General features: G+C 42.0%; 1 protein-coding gene across 2 annotated transcripts in view; it reads right to left on the bottom strand.

The window, feature by feature from the left end:
* Window positions 1–21458, bottom strand: part of MDM2 (MDM2 proto-oncogene) — a 29637-nt gene extending 8179 nt beyond the window's left edge. Inside the window, exons 1-9 of one of the 2 annotated variants that reach the window (XM_040344023.1) lie at window positions 20747–21458; window positions 20520–20598; window positions 20349–20423; window positions 20107–20240; window positions 10720–10769; window positions 8116–8180; window positions 4874–4952; window positions 4541–4701; window positions 819–974 (exon numbers count right to left, since the gene is read on the bottom strand). In XM_040344023.1, the coding sequence (XP_040199957.1) occupies window positions 819–974; window positions 4541–4701; window positions 4874–4952; window positions 8116–8180; window positions 10720–10769; window positions 20107–20240; window positions 20349–20423; window positions 20520–20598; window positions 20747–20871 (924 nt within the window). In that variant the 5' untranslated portion in view covers window positions 20872–21458. The remainder of the gene's footprint in view (window positions 1–818; window positions 975–4540; window positions 4702–4873; window positions 4953–8115; window positions 8181–10719; window positions 10770–20106; window positions 20241–20348; window positions 20424–20519; window positions 20599–20746) is intronic. The other variant, XM_040344024.1, reaches the window with a different exon arrangement.
* Window positions 21459–25262: the final 3804 nt, after the last annotated feature.

Below are 25262 nucleotides of genomic sequence, written 5' to 3'. Positions count from 1 at the left end.
GCATACTGAGCCATTTAAACTCTGTTCAATGTCAGTGTGCTAACAAGAGAAGAGAAAGTGGACAGAGATGACTTCTCCAGCATGCTTCAGCTTCTTCACTATCCAATCAGCAGACCGTACTGTTTGATAAAGTGCTGCTGCAGTGGAGATCCTGGGTGTGGCTGGGATGTCCAACAGTGGTGACGGGATCAAAGAATTCAAAATCGTTTGGTGGGTAAAATAGTTCCCTTTTTGTATTTAAACTGATGTTAATCTCACTACCTAGAGTTCAGCATTAAGGCCGCATTCACACTAACGCAGCGTATTTCGGCGTATTTTGCCGCTACAAATTGCGGCGTATTTAACCCGCGATTTGCCGCGACAAAACGGGTCTTTTTTTTTTTTACAACACATTGTTGTCTATGGCCGAACGCCAATGCCGCCTGAAAAAAAGGGTCCGGGACTTTTTTTTTAGGCGGCAGGCGTACAGCGTTTCGGCGTGAGATGTGAACCATCTCCATAGACACCAATGTGAAATCTCCCCTCCAGCGGCACGAGCGTCGGGCGTGAAAACGCCTAGATGTGAATGGAGCCTTACCATATTTTTTCTGTGTATTGTTTAGGTAAGGTTTGGTTTTATTCTGCTGCCTATGTCTGCATGAACAAACCATTCAGCTGTAATGCGCTTGCAATGAAATGCCCAAGAAACATGTATGCATCCAAGATAAAACACATTTTTAAACTCTGCTTGATACTAGAGGATAGCATAAAAATTACACATTTGCATTTTGTGTGGACATTTTCCAAGCTACCATTTTCACTTAAAAGCATATGTGTACCTCATCATCTAATTCATCATCCGAATGACTCTGTTCATCTGCACTGGGGCTGTAATCATCTGAATATACAGACTCAACTTCAAATTCCACGCTGAACTGGTCAGATTCAGAATCTTGGTCCAGCCAATCAGAGTCATCTGAATGTGCTTGAAGATCCTAAAACAAGACGTGAAAGTAAAAAATACCTGTTGAAATGATGAGGTGCTAAAAATGGTGTCTGCCGTTTGGAGAGAAGAGATAACCAATCTTAAATAAGTGGGGATCACTGGTAGTGCTTAGCTCCCAACAGCCAGCGCTTACTGAAAAATATATTTAAACTTACCAATAAATTCATTTAAAAACAAAAATTAAATGTCTTTTAAATTAAATGCATCAGTAAGGATAGCCTAATATGATGAGATTTCAATGATTGCACAAAATAAAAAATAAATAAAATCTGTAGTCATACAAAATATATTGGCCCTCCCTCAGTGGCTGCATTACATCAGGTGGGATGATGGCAAATAGGCTTTTACAGGCTTATGTGTGCATTTAGGGATGTCTTTCTAGAATCGGCAGCACAGAAGTCTGGAATGTCAATAAAATGGTACCCAGACAACAAAGATCCAAACAGCATCACAGATATCAATACACTATATTTTTATCCATCTACGCTCACTTTATTGCTAAAATTCCTCTAAAATAAAAGACGTAGAGCTGGGTGTAGCAAGAGGTCCACTGCCGCCTTCGAACTGCAGGTGTTCTGTTAGATTAGCAAACCTGGTAGTGGAATGCATGCGCAGCTGACGGAACGTCACTTCCATTAGCTGATCTGACAGAACACAGGCAAGTGGTTTTTGATAGCAGGACTTGCATGTTCTTCCTGTCTTTTTTTTGTCTCCTCCTCCTGAAAGCCAAAAGCTCAGGAGTCAGACATTCAATACGGGAGCATGCACAAAATGGAAACTCCTGCAAAACTCCATAGATCCCGAATGGAAACTCCTGCAAAACTCCATAGATCCCGGAAGGCACCCACTTACCTGAAGTTAGGCAGCATGGCTGGGGGACAGTGTGAGGAGCAAGCACAGAAAGGGCGGGGTGGGGGGGGGGGGCGGGTTTGCGGTGGAGCATGCAAGTCCTACTTTCAGCATTTCATTTTACCAAAACAAATGTAAAAAAAAATTGCTTACATATCACTTTAACCACTAGCCGACCAGCCACCGTCATTATACGGCGGCAGGTCGGCTCTCCTGGGCGAGAGCCCGTAGCTATACGTCCACTCTTCGAGCGGCCACTAGGGGGCGCGTGCGCGCCGCCGGAGGCGCCCCCCGCTCGCCCCCGACTCCCGTGCGTGTGCCCGGCGGGCGCGATCGCCGCCGGGCACACGCGATCGCTCGTTACAGAGCGGGGACCGGGAGCTGTGTGTGTAAACACACAGCTCCCGGTCCTGTCAGCAGGGGAAATGCTGATCTTCGGTTCATACAATGTATGAACCGAGGATCAGTGTTTCCCCCAGTGAGGCCACCCCCCCCCCCACAGTAAGAACACACCCAGGCATACTTAACCCCTTCCCCGCCCCCTAGTGTTAACCCCTTCACTGCCAGTGGCATTTTTATAGTAATCCAATGCATTTTTAAAGCACTGATCGCTATAAAAATGCCAATGGTCCCAAAAATGTGTCAAAAGTGTCCGAAGTGTCCGCCATAATGTCGCAGTAACGAAAAAAAATCGCTGATCGCCGCCATTACTAGTAAAAAAAATATATTAATAAAAATGCCATAAAAATACCCCCTATTTTTTAAACGCTATAACTTTTGCGCAAACCAATCAATAAACGCTTATTGCGATTTTTTTTTTACGAAAAATATGTAGAAGAATACGTATCGGCCTAAACTAAGGAAAAAAAATGTTTTTTTATATATTTTTGGGGGATATTTATTACAGCAAAAAGTAAAAAATATTATTTTTTTTCAAAATTGTCACTCTATTTTTGTTTATAGCGCAAAAAATAAAAACCGCAGATGTGATCAAATACCACCAAAAGAAAGCTCTATTTGTGGGAAAAAAAGGACGCCAATTTTGTTTGGGAGCCACGTCGCACGACCGCGCAATTGTCAGTTAAAGCGTCGCAGTCCCGAATCGCAAAAAGTGCTCTGGTCTTTGACCAGCAATATGGTCCGGGGGTTAAGTAGTTAATAGCAAGGCGGGCTGTAGTGCGAATAAAGCAAAGGGTGCCTCAAGTACTTTGTCCTGTGTCCTACAGCCAGAGGCATACTGCATCTCCCTGAATTTGCCTATGCAGAACTATCCATCAGTAAAATATACATCTATTATCCTATTCATAAAAGGACCCTTAAACCACTTGGTGATTGCCTGCCCGCAATGTACTGCAGACGGGTGGCGGCTGTAGGAAAAGCGTCATACCTGTATGTCGCTGATCAATTCTGTGTTTCGGCCACGCCCCCTTGCCAGGCACCCACTGTAATTGCACACAGCAGAAGCCTGTCAGTGAGTCCTGGCATTCATGGCTGGGATCTGCTGATCGGCTGTGTGCAATCACAGCCCAGAGCTCTTATGTTGGTAAACAACACAGAGCTCTGTACAGAGGGAGCAATCTGTTAGCTTCTCTTTAATAAAAGCAGCACACTGTACACACATAGTTAAATAGGAGGTCCAGGCTCCTTCAAAAAATACTGTAGCTGCTGACTTTTAATATTAGGGCACTTAACTGTCCAGGAACCCACACCCAATCTCTTACTGCCCTGTATGAATGGGCTAGCTGCGAGGAAAAGGCAAGAACCGAGCCAGAACATGTTAAAACCAGGACCCCCCCAAAAGGTGTCAAATGTTGCAGCTTGGGGGGGGGGCAGGGAAGGAGGAATAGGCAGACAAGCGTAAAATTTCCCTTTTATGGCTTTTGGGTGAAGCTCCGCTTTAAGCACATATTTAACCCCACCCTATGGTAACTCTTCCGAGCCAGTGGAATTGGTACATTTAGAGTGTATAGTACTATCATTGTATTAAAGTCACTGGTGATGTCAGTGCCAGTTAGTCAGTTCCTCTCAGTGTCAGTTTCAGATTGTTTTTTTTATCTTTTTAGATCGCAAAAAATAAAAATACCACTAAAAGAAAGCTCTATCTGTGTGAAAAAAATTATATAAAATTTGTTTCGGTACATCGTTACATGACCGCGCAATTGCCAAAGTAGCCCAGTGCCGAACAGCAAAAAATTACCTGGTCATGAAAGGGGTAAAACCTTCCAGAGCTGAAGTGGTTAAAACATAGGTAAAGTTTCTCCATTTACTTACCAATCACTTATCAAGATGAATGCTCATTGAGAGAGAATCTTTATTTTACCAAAGAAACCGATGTTCAAATAAAGATGGCCATGAAACTTGCCCATCGCTTTACCTATTAAGACCTTAGCTTTCACTTGATTACGACCTATAGACTCTCTTGGCACATCACAATCATGCACAATCCAAACCAACTGCATAATGCAAACAGAACCTCTCACAGTCAACCTGCCACTTTTGTTTTTAAATATTCTGTCTTTAGCCATTCAGCCTGTATTCAAAACAAAATCACAAACCAGACACCATAGCATAGAATCTACCTCAAAGGCAACAGAGAAGAATTATCTGCATGAGCACACCTGAATGCTGTTAACTTGTCTAACACCCCTTGCTGAAAAAATACAAATCTCTCACACCCATTTGTTGTCAGCCAATAACCTTACTTACAGCATTAGAAGAGGTGTCTGTTGAATCACTGTTATTTCTATCACACCGTAAGCCACTTATCACCCACCACGAAAGGCTTTCATCAAACGTTAATGAAATACTGTCTGACTTATGACGCTTTCTCTGTTGTTCTGCTGGTTGATCATTTGAAGAATTTTCTTCTAAGCAAAGTAAAAAAAAAAAAAAAAAAAAAAAAAAAAAAAAAAAAAAAAAAAAACATAGAAAATTTGCTCAATAACTGTTTATATAATGACCAAGAGATTATTTACACTTTGGAGGGAATGTCAAGACCAATGTGACACCAAGGCATCAGAGATCATGAAGGTTCCTTACCAGAGTCACTGTTGCCTTTTTTTGAACACGACGCAGAGGTGCCTGGAGTTAACTTCTCTTGGAGCTCCACAGAGGACACCTAGATGTGAGACAAACATAGTTAATGAGACATTAGGACCATTTTCTGATATGTGGCATAAAAATAAAATAAAATAAAAAGTAGAATTTAGGGTAAATGGTTCACTTTTACATACTGCAGATCTAGAATGAAAGCGCTGGAGACTATAAACTGTATCCACTTACTAGCTAAAGTATGACGTTTTATTAACCACTTCAACCCCTTAGGACGTACCTGTACATTCTCGGGTTGAAGTGGTTGGTTGGATGATGTCTGCACCTGCAGGTATCATCATTTCCAGCTAGTGATGGGCTTGTAGGATTCCTGTAAAAGTGATCCAAGCAGCTCTACAGCCACGATCACTTTTACAGGGCACTGAAGGGGGACAGTCTCGTCACCATCAGATCAAACCAATCTCCATTTGATCAGATGCTTTTGAGCAATGGTCATCAACCCTGTCTTCAGTGCCCACCAATAGATCAGGTTTGCAAGATAACTGAAATACATCACAGGTGATATCATTTGCTGCTCAGCATCTCCTCAAGGTAAAACATAAAATCTGGACTGTTTGTGGGCCCTAAGGACAGGGTTGATGACTACTGCTTCTGAGGACAAAAGAGAAATCTGGGGTCTCACATACCCCAAATCTCTCCATAAAGAGGACCTGTCATGCTTTTTGCTATCACAAGGAGTGTGTAAAAAGGGACAGTGTAAAAAAATAAAAAAGTTTTAAATATGTAAACTGTGATCGCACCACCCAATGCGCGTGATGTCCGCTGGGCACCCACGATTGCACGTCACAGAGCAGGGACGTAGATCTGTGTGTGTAAACACACAGATCCATGTCCTGTCAGGTGAGAGGAGACCGATCCGTGTGTTCCTATTACAGAGTAACACTGATCGGTCTCCTCCCCTTGTGAGTCCCCTACAGTTAGACTCACTCCCTAGGTCAGGAGTCCTCAAACTACGGCCCTCCAGTTGTCTAGGAACTACAATTCCCATCATGCCTCGTCATGTCTGTGAATGTCAGAGTTTCACAATGCCTCATGGGATGTGTAGTTCCGCAACAGCTGGAGGGCTGTAGTTTGAGGATCCTTGCCCTAGGTAATATACTTAGCCCCTTGATCGCCCCCTAGGTGTTAACCCCTTCCCTGCCAGTCACATTTATACAGTAATCAATGCATTTTTATAGCGCTGATCGCTGTATAAATGTGAATGGTCCAAAAATAGTGTCAAAAGTGTCCGAATGTCACAGTCACAACAGGTCACGCAGATCGCCACCATTACTATTTAAAAAATAATAATAATAAAAAATGACATAATTCTATCCCCTATTTTGTAGACGCTATAACTTTTGCGCAATTCAATCAATATACGCTTATTGCGATTTTTTATACCAAAAATATGTAGAATATATCGGCCTATAACTGAGGAAACTTTTTTATTGCAAAAAGATTTTTTTTTTTCAAAATTAACGCTCTTTTTTGGTTTATAGCGCAAAAAATAAAAACCGCAGAGTTGATCAAATGCCACCAAAAGAAAGCTCTATTTGTGGAGAAAAAAAAATGATCAAAATTAATGTGGGTACAACGTTGCATGACTGCACAATTATCACTCAAAGTGTGACAGTGCTGAAAGCTGAAAATTGGCCTGGGCAGAAATGGGGTGAAAAGGCCTGGTACTGAAGTGGTCAAAGTGTATATTTTCCTAAAAATTTGCTTTTTTTTTTTTTTTTTTAAATGGCTGCACAGATATTGTGTGACATAATGAAACTGCAACAACAACCAGTTAAGTTCTCCAGGGTGTCTACTTTCAAAAATCTAATGTTTGGGGGTCCTAAGTAACTTTATTCCAAAAAAATCATGATTTTTATTGTACGACAAACGTCAGCATTGGCCAGGGGTTAGGTGGTTAAAGGATAAGTTCACCTTTACAAAAAAATAAAAATGTACATCACCCCCCCCAAAGTAAAAAAATATGCATTTACTAGTGCTGTCAAGCGATTAAAATTTCTAATCGCGATTAATCGCATTAATGTCATAGTTAACTCACGATTAATCGCGCGATTAAGGAGGTTCACCCTTTAAAACATTTTTTTTTTTAGAATATTAAATTGTGTTTTTTTACATTTTGATCACTTTTATTGCTGTCACAAGGAATGTAAACATCCCTTGTGACAGCAATAGGTGGTGACAGGTACTCTTTATGGAGGGATCGGGGTCTAAAAGACCTCCGAGCCCTCCTTTGCACTTCAAAGTATTCAGATCGCCGAAAACGGCGATTCTGAATACTGTGTACTTTTTTAAATCCGGCGCCATTGGCAGCCGAGAAACCCGGAAGTGACGTCATGAATCAAAGCCGTTTACGGCTTAGTGTCAGTCTCCGCCTGAACACAGAACGCGGCGGATGGAGGATCGGGTCTCCCGGTGGGACGGGAGGCCCGGTCAGAGCGGCAAAAGGCGGGGGGGGTGTCCCCTCCCGCTCCTCCGGCATAACAACCGAGCGGCTTTTAGCCGCATCGGTTGTTATGTTTGGATAGCCGATCGCCCGCTCTAAACAACGGTACCGGGATGATACCTGCGGCTGCAGGCATCATCCCGGTATAACCCCCGGACGCCGAGGACGCATATATGCGTCCCGTCGGCGTGAAAGGGTTAAGAGGTACGTGCTGACAAAAAAAAAATGTTTTAAAGGGTGAACCTCCTTAATCGCGCGATAAAAAAATTGACGGCGTTAAAATGGGTTTGTGTTAACGCCGTTAACGCGTTTAACTGACAGCACTAGCATTTACTATTATTTTTTTTCGTTAGGAGTCCGTAAGGAATCACACCCACCATCAGCAGATCGTGGGTGTAATGTCATGATCTAAACTGTGTGAAGCTGTCTGCTCGTACCTCCGATACAAGAAGGCAGTTACACTCTGACAGTAAGACACAATGAACTAATAGAGCGCTCAACAGCACCCTGGTAGTTAATCGAAAACTACAAGCTGACAACTGCAAGCTGACAACTGCAAAGGTTGTCAGTACTTGTAGTATTCACAGAACACTGAATGAATGACGCGGATGCGTTTTTTTTACATTCTGACAGCAAGTGGCCCCTTAGTCCTGCTCGCTGTCTAAACCAGGGATCGGTTTCATTTTCTTAGTTTCATAAAATAACCTGTTTAGGAGTGTATACCAACCTGCTGAGATCCCTGTGTAAGTAAAGTACACTTGTCTTTCCCATACAATATGTCTCCCAAGCACTCTGCAGGAAAAATACACAGATCATTGGTACATATACAAAGAAATGATAAAAGCTATACACAGGTGACTTTCAACATTCTAAATAGAAAAATACTTTGTACAATAGTTCCAAGCTCTTCTAAAGGAACGATGGATATGATAAATTTAAGTATACAAAACAGGACAATTGTAGATTGTGCAGAAAACAGTGTTTATCTCTTGTTTTTAACCCTTTTGCAAGTAGAGATCATTGAAGCCTAGAGGCCAAAGTTAAATCTAGCCATGTCAGTATGTACCAGTTACCCTTAATATAATACTTTAAATAATCTGCATACCTAAATATTATTTATATTCGGCTTTTATTTTGGTACACTGTTTGAATAAAAAAAAACGCTGTTCTGTTTTTATTTTATTATGGCCCGACAGGCCAATACTATATCAAAGCTGACATAGTAATCGCATGTTTGGGAAACACTTTGATTTGTTATTAGGGGCAAGAGCGTTAAGCGACAGCCTAGTCTGACAGGTGTAGCTAGTGCTTGTTCATACATGTGTTAAATTATGAAGAACGAAGCAATGCTCGTTAACGCTTCTATGGTATTTATGCGACTATGGCATGTTTTTTTTTGCGTTTATGAAGCGTTAAAAATGTTTCAATAATGCTTGATAAATGCCCATGGAAGCATTGCTTTTCAAGTTGGAAGTGCTTAAAGGGGAAAGCAATGCAGAGAAAATGATCTACCTTTAAACGTGGTTAGGTTGTGGTGCAATAGCAAACATTTTGTGAATTCTCTGCAAGATGGATTTGTATATTTTGACACTTGGCTCGGTCCAGAATAATTCTGCTTAAACAAAAAGCTTGAACTTCTGGCAATAATGCTCAATGCCTTTGCCCCTGCCTGGCACTATCAGTTTTGTTGGCTGGCTGTTTTTGCCTGAACACAGAAGCAAATGGTGTTACCACAGAGTTGCTCTGTACAAACAGGAAGTGACTGAAGCTGCTCCTTTCTAGCTCTCTATTATTTCCCAGTGCATTCTGGGATGCAGTTACCTCTACTGTCTCAAATCCAATACCCAGCTAACACTTAACGAAACAATAAATGCTCTAGGTCAGTGGTCATCAACCTTGTCCTGCAGGCCTCACTAACAGGCCAGGTTTGCAAGATAACTGAAATACATCACAGCTGATATCATTTGCTCCTCAGTGATTGCAGTATTCTAGACTGCATCTCCCCAAGGTAATACATAAAACCTGGCCTGTTAGTGGGCCCTGCAGGACAGGATTGATGACCATTGCTCTAGGTCAGGGGTAGGCAACCTTAAGGAGGTGGAGATCTACCTGAACAACACGGGAGAAGTCAAAGATCACAGTGTCGCCTCTTTCAGAGGAGCAGCAGTGCCTGCTGAACTTGTGAATAAGCCCTTAGTTAGGGGGGGGGGGGGGTTGGTAAAACAGCAGGATATAATAGAAGTCTAAGGCCAAGCGCAAAAATCCAGCAGGAAAGCTGCAGGTACACTGCACCTGCGGTGTAGGTAAAGCACAGCACATCTCCTAACCTCAGCTTGTTACCTGTATAAAAAGACACCTGTCCACAGAACTAATCAGATTCCAAGCTCTCCACCATGACCAAGACCAAAGAGCTGTCCAAGGATGTCAGGGACAAGATTGTAGACCTACACAAGGCTGGAATGGGCTACAAGACCATCGCCAAGCAGCTTGGTGAGAGGATGACAGTTGGTGCGATTATTCATAAATGGAAGAAACACAATATAACTGTCAATCTCCCTCGGTCTGGGGCTCCATGCAAGATCTCACCTCGTGGAGTTTCGATTAACACAAGAAAAATAAGAAATCAGCCCAGAACTACACGGGAGAATCTTGTCAAGGATATTAAGGCAGCCCTGGACCATAGTCACCAGGAAAACAATTGGGAACACACTACGCCATGAAGGACTGAAGTCCTGTTGCGGCCGCAAGGTCCCCCTACTCAAGAAAGCACATGTACAGGCTAGAGCTGCACGATTCTGGATAAAATGAGAATCACAATTTTTTTGCTTAGAAAAAAGATTACGATTTTCGGCAGAACACGCTGCGTTTGAATGTTCCAGAGCAGTCACTACTAAGGTTAGCCTGAGTCATTGGAGGACACGCTGCCAATGTGTGCAGTTTAAATTGCTCAGAGCAGCAACTAGGGGCGCCATTAGTGAAATTAAGCCTGTCCTGCAAACGGCAGGACCAGGAGATATTTGGGGGGTGGGGGGGGGGGGTGCTGTTTCTGGAGAGGCTCCAACAAACCTGCATTTGAATGGGAGAACCGTATTTAAGAGAAGATGCTACAGTACGTACTATTCATTGGATGTAGAATTACATAGTGGGGATCTCTAAACAAAAAAAAAAAAAAAAAAACTTCCTGAAAAGTGAACTTACACTTTAAAGTAATGACAAAGGTTCATAGCGGAAATGTAAAAAAATTGCTCTGGTCCTTAAATACAGAAAGATTCAAAGTAGAGACATGTATGTTAAACTAGTATTAGAAAGTACATGTATTTCGATAACTTACCTTGTGAATCAGCAGTTACTAGATTTTTTGAGATCATTGCATACAACCTCCTAAGGGAAGAAAGCGGGAGATCATATTTTAAAATCTGTACATTCGTATACATGCGCATATATTAGAAATTCTGAAATATTTGTTTTGAAGCTCTAGGTTTACAATATGGAGGCAAGTTCTGGCAGCAACAATTTGTAACCATATCTCAGACTTCAACAATCTTTGCTGTCACAGACTTGGTTTTTAAGGCAAACATGCCATTAGCCATATATATATATATATATATATATATACACACACATACACACACAATATCTCGATCTCCCTTTCTCTGCAACAACCTTTGAATTATTGGTTGTGCAACATGTGTGTATCATTGGGAATATGATCTTTCTTTAGACACTTATCAGGCCCAATGTCATCTGTGTAAATGTTGTAGATCTATGCGTTTGGACATTGTCCTTTTTGAGGAAATGTTTGTTAATTAAGCCCATATTAATTACAATTTACAGTATGCCACTGTCCTGCCTTACAAAATCATTTTTTTTTAAAAAGGTAGAGTCAAGGCTTTATTTTATTTTCTTTAACTACTTGCCGACCAGCCGCCGCAGTTATATGGCGGCAGGTCGGCTCCCCTGCGCGAGAGCCTGTAGCTATAAGTCGACTCTCTAAGCGGCCACTAGGGGCGCATGCGCGCCGCCTGCTCGTCCCTGACTCCCATGCCCGGCGGGTGCGATCGCCTCCGGGCACCCGCGATTGCTCGTTACAGAGCGAGGACCGGGAGCACACAGCTCCCGGTCATGTCAGGGGAGAAATGCCTGACCGTCTGTTCATACAATGTAAGAACAGCGATCAGTCATTTCCCCTAGTGAGGCCACCCCCCCCCCCTACAGTTAGAACACACCCAGGGAACATACTTAACCCCTTCACTGCCAGTGGCATTTTTATAGTAATCCAATGCATTTTTATAGCACTGATCGCTATAAAAATGCCAATGGTCCCAAAAATGTGTCAAAAATGCTTTTTTTTTTATATATTTTTGGGGGATATTTATTACAGCAAAAAATATTCATTTTTTTCAAAATTGTCGCTCTATTTTTGTTTATAGCGCAAAAACTAAAAACCGCAGAGGTGATCAAATACCACCAAAAGAAAGCTCTATTTGTGGGAAAAAAAGGACGTCAATTTTGTTAGGGAGCCACGTTGCACGACCGCGCAATTGTCAGTTAAAGCGACGCAGTGCCGAATCGCAAAAAGTGCTCTGGTCTTTGACCAGCAATATGGTCCGGGGGTTAAGTGGTTAAAGAAACCTGTACTGGAAGAAATACAAGACGCACGGACAGTTAATTCTAACATTTGTAATTTAACTTTTGTAATGATATATTGGTCCTAATACTCCGAGTTATTACTGCTTTACAAAAATACAGATCATTTGTTCCGAATTCCCACTGATTTTATTAAAGCCGTTTGCTTGTTTTAAGTCAACAAATTGGGAATCCTTAAGACAGAAGTAGCTAGAATTTTTAGGTCAGAAAGACAGCCTATATTAATCTAAATTCAGATTTGTGTTAATGCAACTACCTGCACTATTTATGGCCAATGCACTGAGACACAATTCAAACAGCATTCACACCTGTAAGTTGTGGTGTGCTGACAGGCAGGTGCTATGCTTTACAATGTATGGTCTAGTCCAGCTTCAGCTTGTATAACTACAATCTTTTATGAAACCTTCAGAAAGCTTTTGTAAAGTTTTCAGCAGACTTAAAGCGGGATTCCACCCGCAAATTATTATTTTTTTTAAAGTCAGCAGCTACTAACAGTGTAGCTGCTGACTTTTAATAAGGACACTTAGCTGTCCTAGGCGCTAGCGATGATGGGCCCCTGACGGCAATCGCTCCGCCCTGGCGCCTCCATCCTTACGGCTATACTGCCGTTTCCTACTGCGCATGCATGCGCAACTAGCACGGCTCTTTGTGAATGGGCGGCTGCCTCCTGGTTTACACACAGTTCCCAGAAGGCAGCGTGCCCCATTCACCACAAGACGAAGAAGAAGACCGCGGTGGAGGAAGAGGCAGAAGAGATACTTCCGCATAGCAGCGGCGCTTTATGGTGAGTATAATTTTTTTGGTATATATATATATATTCTTGAAGTCATTAAAGCCCAAGTGTAGCTAAAATAAAAAAACAAGCACAAGGGACAACTTCAGTCACAGTCAGTGGGAAGTGTCCTTTTGTGCAGATTCCTCGTCTGAAATCTTTTGCCCCTTATGACTCCTGCCCGCGCAACTTTCCCCATGCAGTGGGGGTCAATACAAGGGGCTGCCACAGGCTCTCATCAAAAGAGCATACAAAAATTATAAAAATATACTGCGCTCGTCCAATCAGAAGTGGCAGCCAACACAACAAAAGGAGTAAAATCGTGTAAAATGTGAAAATAAAGTGCAGCGCCAAACGAGAAGCACTAACCATGTGCAGGTAAGGCTATGAAGATAGAAAAGTTTATGCAATAAATCCAAGAAAAAAAAAACCAATAAAATGTGTATATAATGTCCATCCAAATGTAATCAAGCTGTCGGAGCATGTATGAGAGATATTTTCTACCCAATATCACCGTATCTGGAATCCCATTCAAAGATATTCCTAATCAACAAGGTAAGAAGAGATTGAATACTCTTACCGGATGTGATGGACCCAGGAACACCGTACGGTGGTGGGTCAGATGCGCATAATCAACCCAGTGAATGGGGAGCAGCTTCTCTCGATGGCTCTGGACTGTGGTTCTCCACGATGGTATAATCCAAACTGACTCAGATCCTGGACGTGGAAGTGATGGATCACTGTTTCCTTGGTAGGCATAGGATGGACTCACATTGGCCCCAGCCATTTCTGTACTGTGCAATTGTTTCTTATACAGGGATTTTTATTAGTTTTTCATTTTTGCTTTTTTTCCCCTTTGATGTTGTTTTACGCATTTTTATTGAGTATGTTCATGTTTGGTTGGTCACCTTTTTGAACAATACATTTTGTACCATTTTTTACACTATGAGGAGGCGTCCTCTTTTGTTTTTCTTTTTTATATGGCGAGTCCATCCTATGCCTAACAAGGAAACAGTGATCCATCACTTCCACGTCCAGGATCTGAGTCAGTTTGGATTATACCATCGTGGAGAACCACAGTCCAGAGCCATCGAGAGAAGCTGCTCCCCATTCACTGGGTTGATTATGCGCATCTGACCCACCACCGTACGGTGTTCCTGGGTCCATCACATCCGGTAAGAGTATTCAATCTCTTCTTACCTTGTTGATTAGGAATATCTTTGAATGGGATTCCAGAAACAGTGATATTGGGAAGAAAATAGACACCATCTCTCATACATGCTCCGACAGCTTGTTTACATTTGGATGGACATTATATATGCACATTTTATTGTGTTTTCACGATTTTCATCATTGGTTTACACTGTGGACTTTATCATTAGTATTAGTTTTTGCAACCCCACATGTTAGGTGTGTGCTTGAATTTATTGCATAAACTTTTCTATCTTCATAGCCTTACCTGCACATGGTTAGTGCTTCTTATTGTTTGGCGCTGCACTTTATTTTCTCATCAAAAGAGCCCAACTATGCCTGCCTTTTCCGCCCAAATCCTCAACACCTAGAAGCCGTATTACAGCTTCTATGACTGGAAAGCAATCTGAGAATGGATGAAGGAAGGATAATTCATATCTCCGCCCCCTCAATTCATAGAAGCTGTAGTACAGCATCTATGAATAGAGCAGCTAGGCAGAAGAGATGCTCAGAAAGGGCAGTTAGTAAAGCCCTCTTGTAGGAAGCCTGCGATAGCCCTTTAGTTGTATTAACACCTGCCGCGCAAGAAGGTTACAACAGTGGGGGTGAAGACATGAATGGAGGAAGAATTTCAGTAACATAGAAAATAAATCAGCACAAGGGCAACGTCCTACTTACTGTAAATGATATCCCTTGTGCTGATTTTTTTTTTTTTAGGATTAAAGCACTCTTCAGCTCTCGTTTGGAAATGTTAAAACACTGATCTTATTAGGAGTGCTGAATGTCACTTTAAATATGCAGCTAGCATGCTTCAGCATACAAACAGTGGGATAATATGGCACACTCTGTATCTGGCTATACAACACTAAAAACAAGAGGTATGGGATGGGTCACAGAACAGGGCAATAAAACAAATCCATATAAATAGATCCGCATGAGGATAATAGTTATGCTGTTCTTAGGAGGGCGCCAGCTAAAAGACTGTTTTTAGCATGCTTCAGCAGCCTTTCAACAAACTTCCAGTAGTGCTGAAACCTGCTAGCATCTTGTTTAATTGACAGTCTGCACTCCATTTAAGATCTGTGTTTAACAATGCCAATGTGGAGCAGAATGGCACTTTAAAAGCTTCAACAAAAGGTTGCAGAAAGCTCAGCAAATGCTTGCTGTTCACACTGCTCTTATACAAGCTGAAGGCTGTGTGAACTAGCACTAAATGTATGTTTGGGTTCCATTCAAAACAAACGGTAATGCATCAATAAATGCACATATCCTGTGCAGTGTGGCCTGGTACAAGGACATAGATGTGAATAAAATCTTAAAGTAAGATTCCAAATTTACTATGACTTTAATTAGTTTATTTGGGAAAAGGTGGCCCAAACAAACTACTTCCATTACATAACTATGAGGTGGATGTGAGCACTGTAACACACTGTTGTAGCATTAGCCATAACAGTACCATCTTCCACAGCAGTATGGGCGACTTCCTGCCTGAAATCATTCATAGCTATATTGAGTCAGCCTGACCACATCTCCATCATTTAGTATTAATACAAGGCATCCTCTGATTGGCCAAGGTGAAAATTGTGACATCTGCCTGCCTCTCCACCACGGCCAATCAGGAATCCACCAGGACAAACATGTTTAATTGTAACATAGTTTTACAAATATAAAACTTCATCTAAAATGGGCAGAAGGCATTTGGACACATTGCAAAACTGACCCAAAGTATATCTACTGACAACTTTTTCTCCGAGATGTGGTATCCATGTGGGCCAAATCATTCTAATCACTGTCACTCACTGGTTTCTACAAGCAACACAATTACTTTTCAGACATATCTCATACACAGGGCCAATTCTGTCAGCCGCCCCCCCCCCCCCCTTTACCTCACCTATTGAAGGAGTCACAAACACATTTCTGTCAAAGTTACTGTGTACATTTCTACAGATAAGGCTTCAGTAATCTGTAAACATTCTATAAACATATAAGGATACATAACTTATGTTTTAGACAAAACATTAGTCCAGGTTCACTTACTTACCTTTGTTTCTTCACTCAACCAGTTTTTCAAATAGACAAAAGCAGTCACTGTGCACAGCCAGAGGACAGTAAATGTTTTATCCATGTTATGCAGGTCACCTATGTTAAAATCCGTTTACACAATCTCCATTAGATTTACCAAAAACTAGGTTGTGCCAGGGTCACCTTTACTGGATAATAATTTACTGGCCTGTCATCGTGGCGTCACGTCTAAATGTTACCTTAGCTTTCATTAAAATGCAGCATTTTACCATGTGGTAACACACACACTACTCTGCACAGTGTCATTTATTGTGAAAAAGGCACTCCATTGAACAAACCTACAGTAGCAAGAGCTGACAGACCTACATCTCACTGTGTTAACAGAAGGCTGTGTTGCCAATCCGTTCCTTATGAATTGACTGCCTTAACACAGGGCACCAGACCTCTGAGGTGTGAAGGGAGCCGATAACCTTTTTGCTATCAGGGCCAATACATAAAAACACCAAAACATGATTTATATTTTTCTGAAAACAGACACCCTAGAGAATAAAATAGTGATAGATCCAATTTTTATGTCACACAATATTAGCGAAACACTTTAGAAAATTTCAGTTGAAAATACCCTAAAGTTAATTTTAAGGCACACCAAATGCAATAAATTATTTTTTGTTAAAATCTAAAAGATGAGGCTGCACTGAGTAAATATATACCCAACACGTCACACCTTAAAATTGTGTGCGCTTTCCATGTCCTAGTTTGCAAAACCGTACCCTTCTCTTCGTTGTAATAAGACGGACTTAGTTTCTGTTTGATGTGTTTTTCTTCTTTTCGTTTGAAAAGCTTTCAAAAACTCATATTGAGCACAAAATTGCGTGCATCTGGGAAACAGTTGCAAACTTATATACCCTACATTTTCTACAGGCAATGCTTTAAAAGGTCATCAGTTTAGGGTAAACCATGAATTTTTGTGCATAGTCACCCGTCGCATGCATTTACATTTGTACGTGTCTGTAGGTGTTTCTTCAACAATCACATTGGGACAAAGTCCTTTTTGGTGACAAGATAATTTTTTTAAAGACATCAGATGTGTAAAATTAGAGTGAAGATTGCACTCCATTAGATTTTTCCCCAGCCATACTGGAGACATTGACACCAGGCCCCAGAGGTGATGTTTGAGTCAGTAGCAGAAGGGGAAATCAAAGGATTGTGGTTAATCTCCCTCCAGCGTGCTAGTCCTTGATCCACCGATGGGCGCCCGGAAGGATCTATGGCAGGAGCAGGAAGAGGGTGCAGAGGGTGGGGGCTGACAGTACCAGGAACGTTGTGCCACCATATTGCTTCCATCTGGCATTAGGCTTGTGACATTTACACAAACACTACAAAAGTTAAAGATCCCCTGAAGCCACCAATGTAGTTTCTACAGCAATGGAAGATTTTTTTTTCAAGGGGCCTTGCTTTGGACATTTGATGTTAAATCTAAAGGAGAATGTGTTTTCAAAATGTAACATTTATGACCAGACATATATACTGATAGCCATATTAGCAGAAGGCTCTGCGACTTGCAACTTGACAGTTGGTCAAACCTGACATTGCACAACTCGGCTTGTGTTCAGCATGCATCGATTGGTACAGTGGCTCCTGGATTTTTACTTTGCTCAGTAACATGTAACGTTTTAATTAAGTGAAGCATGATCAACTGTATACGTATACTTAATGCACACTGTACCTTATATATCAAAATGACTTAAGAATTCGTTTTTGTCACCTATAGCAACCAGAATATGCCTTACATGTCTCATTTTGTACAGGAAGGACCAGCTTATGCTGGACATACATGGCTCAAATTTAGTCTGATTCTTGCTGAATTAGTAGAAATTCCAGCTGTGGATGACGCTCTTAAATTAACAAACTTCAATCTCAAAATCAAAGAAGCTAAATGAAATTTCTCAGCTTAACAGTGACTGTAGCCAATGCATTTATTGTTTGAGTATTAGAACCGCTGTAGGAGCTGTGAGAATATTCACTAGCTAGCAGGGAAAATTCCTCCATCCTCACTGTTAAAAGGATAAGTTTTTTTTTTTTTTTTAAATGAAAAGCGAATTTGTTTGCAGGAAAAAAAATAAAAGAAGAAGAAATTGTGCATTTACGATTTTTTTTTGTAGGAGCCTGTAAAGCAGGGATCTTCAAACTACAGCCCTCCAGCTGTTGCGGAACTACACATCCCATGAGGCATTGTAAAACTCTAACATTCACACACATGACTAGGCATGATGGGAATTGTAGTTCCTGAACAACTGGAGGGCCATAGTTTGAAGACCCCTGCTGTAAAGCATTGGACCAGTGATCAGCAGATTGTGGGTGCCATGCAGGACTCCTATAGACTGTCAGTGTAAGCTTGATGCCTATACACTGAATGGGCAGCAAGTTACAGACTGACAGAGGAAAAACAAATAAAAAATCAATCAATGACCTACCACAGCGACCTGGTAGTTCATTGAGAACTACAGTTGCAAAGACTGCCTGTACCTGTAGTTTTCCCATTCACAGAACATTGTGAAGGAATGAAGCAGCCGGGTGAGCAGAGCCCCGTGACTTTTTTTTTACATTGTGACAGCTAATGAAGGGAGAAGATCATGATGGGGGGCTGATGCATTTGTAACATGCTACACCCATATTCAGGGTTTAACACGCAACAGGTTCAAAAAGTGAACTTATCCTTTAAACAAGCATGAAGGAATCTACTGACAGAAATCTTAACATGTATGGCTGACCTGAGGTTGCTGTGGGCAAAAAAAAGAATCAATTCGGCTTCAGGCATTGTGATATATAAAAGGAGTTTAAAAGAGAGCGAGTTTTTAAAGCGGGAGTTCACCCGAAAAACAATTTTTAACATTAGGTTGAGGCTCATTTTGTCAAGGGGAATTGGGTGTTTTTTTTTTTAAATCGAAAGCAGTACTTACTGTTTTAGAGAGCGATCTTCTCCGCCGCTTCCGGGTATGGTCTTCGGGACTGGGCGTTCCTATTTGATTGACAGTCTTCCGACAGGCTTCCGACGGTCGCATACATCGCGTCACGAGTAGCCGAAAGAAGCCGAACGTCGGTGCGGTTCTATACGGCGCCTGCGCACCGACGTTCGGCTACTCGTGACGCGATGTATGCGACCGTCGGAAGCCTGTCAATCAAATAGGAACGCCCAGTCCCGCAGCCCATACCCGGAAGCGGCGGAGAAGATCGCTCTCTAAAACGGTAAGTACTGCTTCGATTTTAAAAAAACTACCCGATTCCCCTAGACAAAATGAGCCTCAATCCAATGTTAAAAATTAACTTTTCGGGTGAACCTCCACTTTAAGAAAAAATGTAATGAGTAGATGGTTATTTTGGAAGTCAGTCAGTTGCTGTAGGGAATGGTATGCAGTCAGTGATGAAAGCATGATGAGAGAGAGAGAGAGTAGAATAAAAGGGAGAAAAACTTGCTGTATGTCAAAATGAATATGCAGCTGGCAAGCAGGGGGCCCCCGAATTAGAGAAGAATCATATTTATTGGAGGTCCCCATTAGATTCCAAAATAAAGCAGAATCAGATCTGTGCCTTAATGCAGCATAAAATAGAAAATAAAAAGATAGCCATGTTTTAAACAAATTTTAAAGAAAAAGTAAGGATTTACAGAGGAAAAGCAGGAATTAAAACGGTGTGTGCACACGCTGTAACGTTTAGGCTCCATGCATACTGGCTTAAAAGAAACGTTGATTCTATAGAAGTTTTGTGTTCTGCCTGTAGAAGCAGCTCAATATTATCCTATGTGTCCATGTACATTAGGACGATTACAGGCATATTTTGAGCTCAACGTTTAGAGGCAGAAAAAAAAAAAATTCTGGTTCGCGTTTCTGATCGAAGCTTACTGGCAAAAAAGAAAATAAATAAGTTAAAACTCTCCTAAACTTTTTTTTTTTTAAAATGCTCTATATAAGTGTTTTTTACTCCCAAGAGAACAGACGTTTTTTTAAAGCCCAGTGTGCATGGAGCCTTACATAAAAAGAAATCCTTCTAGAACGTCACAATCTCACATACACTCTGTATTTATATTACCTTGGTTCTTTTACAGAGAAGTTCTGTACCCCAAATAGTTCTCCCAGAGGATCATTAGAGCAGTGGACAATATGCTGTTGCTTCTCGTCATACAACTGCTTGGCCATAATGTATTGACCAAGATGGTAAATAACCTACAGCGTAAGTATGGAAACAATGCAATGAACTATATTATATCAGACAACAAAAGCACGGCTAATACAGACTGCATACAATCTTACGCAAACATATCATCCGCGCACCTCTTTCATTGTAAAGGTATCCTTCTGGGCACCGGCAGATTTTAACAGATGCAACAGAAGTGGATTTGGTTTAACCTGAAATATTAACCAGTTGGAAGAAACAGGCTTAATGACAGGCTAATGACAACAATGGTAAATCAATTAAAGAGGATATACATAGCGTTCACTCACCAGTGTTTCGTTGTCCGAGCCCATGATTGCAGAGTTTTCTATACAATCGGTACTGGTAGACGATACATTGCACGCTTCCCTGTAACGAATAGAGGATTCTCTATGAGAACAAGTAAAGAAGATGAGTGGATTGCTCCTTGACAGCTTGTGTGGATGACATGAACATCAGTGATTGGGATGATCAAAGAGAAGAGAGACATGTAGATGAGCAGGAGGGCTTTTCTTACCTTGACATATAAAGTGCTGAGGTTGTGGAGCTGGGCTCCCAGTATATAAAGTGCAGGACGGTGCAGCCGATGGCCGTCTTTATGAGTGTGAGAGCAGACAAGTCGGGGCTAGATCCCTGGCACATGTCTGAGCATGATCCGTACAGTCAGAGCTGACTCACCACCTGTCACCATCAACAACACGCCAAACCGGACTGACTGCTCCGTGCATGCTCGCCACTAGAGGGGGTGATGAGGGGGGAGGGGGGCGCTGCTATCACAGACATGACCAGCATGGCCCACCCTCACCGATACTCATGACGACACCAGCCCGCTCACAACGACTCCTTCCTCTCCTCATACGAAACTCAGCACTACATGCCATGGACATGTCCCGTACCACCGAGCCTGCCCACCAATACAATACAGGGAGCGCCAACACAAAGTAGGGCCTAGTACAAAGGAGCGCCCCCTCCACACGCTACTCTAGCTCTGCTCCTACAGGCCGCATAGCCCTCCTCCGCCGCACCACGGCACCATACATACCTACCGGACACCACAAACTCACCTCAGCTGGCCGGAGCCTTCGCTTTCCTCCATTCTGTGTGCAAAACGTTTAATTTTCCGTGTTTACCATGGAAAATGGTGATGCAGCCGCTCCACACACGATATACACAGCCACGACTTGCCAGCGAGTAGCGCGCCATCCCAGGAGCTCCCCCTGCAGGCAGACACAGGCGCCACACCTAACCTCTTCCTGCTACAGTGACACGTCTGGATGCTGGCGGCTCTCCACCCAATATACACACTGTTCATAAACATACACACTAATCTCATATATATATATATATATATATATATATATATATAACACACAGTACACACTAATCTCATATATATATATATAATTTACACACTGATTTTATATATATATATATATATATAAAAATACACACACAGTACAAAAAAAACGACTGTTTTTAAAACTTTTTTTCCATTGGTACATGTTCCCTGGGGCAAGACCCGGGTTCTCAGACGTTTTATGACAATAACTTGCATATTAGGCTTTAAAATGAGCACTTTTGAATTCAAACGTTCAAGTCCCATAGACGTCAATGGGGTTCTAAATGTTCGCACGAACGGTTGGTCCGTTCGAAGGTTCTGGTGCGAACCGAAAGGGGGGGGGGGGTGTTCGGCTCATCCCTAGTGGCTAATGATGCTGGATGATGTATACACACTTCTGTCACTGACCCAATCAATAGTCTCCCCTCGGTGGTCTACTCACCAAACAGCAATTTGTATTCAGCTTGATACAATCTCTAATGGGAGAAAATAAATTTTTGGACAGCCGCACTCCAATAAAAGGTAAAAAGGTGGTGCCTTTTATTCTGGTAAAAAAATACTACAAAAGCAAGAAAAAAACAGCAAACAGTGGGGTAATAGAGCTAACTAGTTTCACATTGATAACCAATGCTTAGTCATAGCTATGACTTATGACTAAGCATTGGTTATCAATGTGAAACTAGTTAGCTCTATTACCCCACTGTTTGCTGTTTTTTTCTTGCTTTTGTAGTATTTTTTTACCAGAATAAAAGGCACCACCTTTTTACCTTTTATTGGAGTGCGGCTGTCCAAAATGTATTTTCTCCCATTTATGCTCTGTGCATTGCCTGTACCCACTGGATTTTGGGCTATTTTATTCACCACTGAGGTCAGGGCCAGATTAAGAACATCATGGGCCTGGTGCTGAGGATTTTGGTGGGGCCTTTTAGGCTGCATTCACACCTCCGCGACAAGTAACGCCGCGTACGCGGCGTATTTTGCCGCGAATAGTGTAACTTTTTTTTTACAAATCCTTCTTATTGCTTTGTATGGCCGAACGCCAATGCCGCCTGAAAAAAAGGGTCCGGGACTTTTTTTCATGCCGCAGGTGTACGGTGTCTATGAGATGTGAACCATCTCATAGACAGCAATGGGAATTCTCCCCTCCAGCGGCACGAGCGGCCGGCGTCGGGCGTTTTGTCGCGGAGGTGTGAATGGAGTGTAATAAATAATAAATAAATGCGTGGGAATGACATGAACGCAGCCCAGCCAAGGCAAGTGACCAAAGGCACAGAACCCAGAAGGAAGACCGGGTGAAGATGGAAGTGCCCGGGCCCCGCCTGATTCATCACAGCGCAGCACTGGAGGGCTCAGTCTGAAAATTGAAGTGTACACTAATGTGCTAATATGCTGTGCATACTTGTACATTGTGGCATAACCTACCCCAGGGCCTCTAAAAAGTAGTAATGTCAGGAAAGTTTACTACCACTTTATTATCACAGGATCCCAGGAGCCTCTCATGGGGCCCCCTACTGACCCAGTGGACGGTGGCCCTTGGGCAGTGCCTAAGTGCACAGTTGCCAACATTTAAAAAATATTTTCAGGGCCATTTTTTTTATATAAGTGCTATATTTAGAGTAGCTGAGATCCCCTATGTTCCTCTATACATCATAGTAGTAATCACAAAATTAAAGGAGTACTAATAATGGGGCAGAACAAATATGAGAACTGAGATTTCCTTTAGTTGAACTAACAAAAGTGTGTTAATTCTAGAGCTGGTAACATTGAGGATATTCAGTATAATTTTAAAGAACTGTTTTTGTGGGTAAGCGACATAGGGGAGGAGTATGGACGGTATATAAGTGGGAAGTATGTGCAGGTGAGGGAGAGGAATGTGGAGGGTCTAACAGTGGGCACTATGTACAGGAGAGGAGTACAAAGGGTACGGAAAAAAGCACTATGTACAGGAGAGGAGTGTGAAGGGTATGACAATGGGCAGTATGTACAGGAAGAGTGAGGGGGTATGACAGAGGGTAGTACGTACCAGAGAGAAGTGTGGAGGGTATGATGGGGCAGTATGTACAGGAGAGGAGTGTGGAGGGTATGACAGTGGGCAGTATGTACAGGAGAGGAATGTAGACGATATGATAGTGGGCTCTATGTATAGGAAAGGAGTGTGGAGGGTATGACAGTGAACACTATGTATAGGAGAGGAGTGTGGAGGGTATGACAGTGAGCAGTATGTACAGGAGAGGAGTGTGGAGGGTGCGACAGTGGGCACTAAGTACAGGAGAGAAGTGTATGACAGCAGGCACTATGTACAGGAGAGGAGTGTGAAGGGTATGACAGTGGGCGCTATGTATAGGAGAGGAGTGTGGAGGGTATGACAGTGGGCACTATGTACAGGAGAGGAGTGTGGAGGGTATGACAGTGGGCACTATGTATAGGAGAGAAGTGTGGAGAGTATGACAGTGGGCACTATGTACAGGAGAGGAGTGTGGAGAGTATGACAGTGAGCACTATGTACAGGAGTGGAAGGATATTTAGGGACTGAGTAGTGGTTAAGCGGGTCATACATGGATTGAAATTACGCCAATTATGCAGAGACCAGCCATAGTCAATCTATGTATGGGCTAGCTGGTTTTACACAAGTCAATCTATTAATCAACTTGAGTACAACCAGCCTGTTTTTTTTTCTTAAAACAATCAGTGCTGCCAGCTAAAGTTAGCAACACTGATCATTGTACGCACTGGCAGAACACAATAACACTGCAGGAGTGATTCCCCCATCCACAGGTCAGCAGGTGAGAGGGTGTGTGGGGACAGGCTGGGGAGAGATACTAGTCAGTGGCTGGGTAGGCACTGGTAGTATCAGAGCCAGATACACACAGGTTACATACGCCACGATCATTAGAGCGAGAACAATAATTCTAGTACTAGACCTCCTCTGTAACTCTAAACATGTAACCTAAAAAAAGTAAAGCATCGCTTAGGATACCAAAAAAAAATTGTGCTAACTTAACTAACTAACTGTTTTTCTAATGAATGAAACGTTTTTTTCCAAAAAAACATGTTTCAAAAATTGCTGCGCAAATACCGTGCTAGAGCTGCACAATTAATCGTTAAAAAAATCATGATCTAGATTCAACCGCCCTGACGATCTCCAATCTCAGAGTTTGCTGATTCTTTCATATAACAAGTGGAGAGACTTTCAGCTGTCAAAAGAAAATATCTGGGCAGTCTGCCAAGTTTTTAACAGGAAACATTGTAACTGACACTTCCTTCTTAGATCAAAGGGATACACTTCTGTGTGTAAAGAACAAATCTGGGCAGTCTGCGAAGTTTGTAAACAACATGAAACATTGTAACTAACATTGTAACTAAATTTAACCACTTAAAGTCCAACACTTGTTTCTTAAATTAAAAAATAATATTATTTGCTAGAAAATTACTTGGAACCGCCAAACATTATATATATTTTAGCAGAAACTCTAGGGAAGACAATGGCTATTGCTGCAATATGTTATGTCACACTGCATTTTCCCACTTCAATGAATAATAAAAACCATAAAAACAAAACAGTGAAGTTAGCCCATTTTTTTTTTTTGTTTTGTTTTAATGTGAAAGATGATGTTACGCCGCAACAATCGTGAGAGAATTGTGATCTATCTTCTAAGCAAAAAAATTGCAATTCTCATTTTAGCCAGAATCGTGC

Source organism: Rana temporaria, chromosome 3 (genome assembly GCF_905171775.1).
Source record: "Rana temporaria chromosome 3, aRanTem1.1, whole genome shotgun sequence".
Lineage (NCBI taxonomy): Eukaryota > Metazoa > Chordata > Amphibia > Anura > Ranidae > Rana > Rana temporaria.
This window is presented reverse-complemented; position numbering and strand designations above follow the sequence as displayed.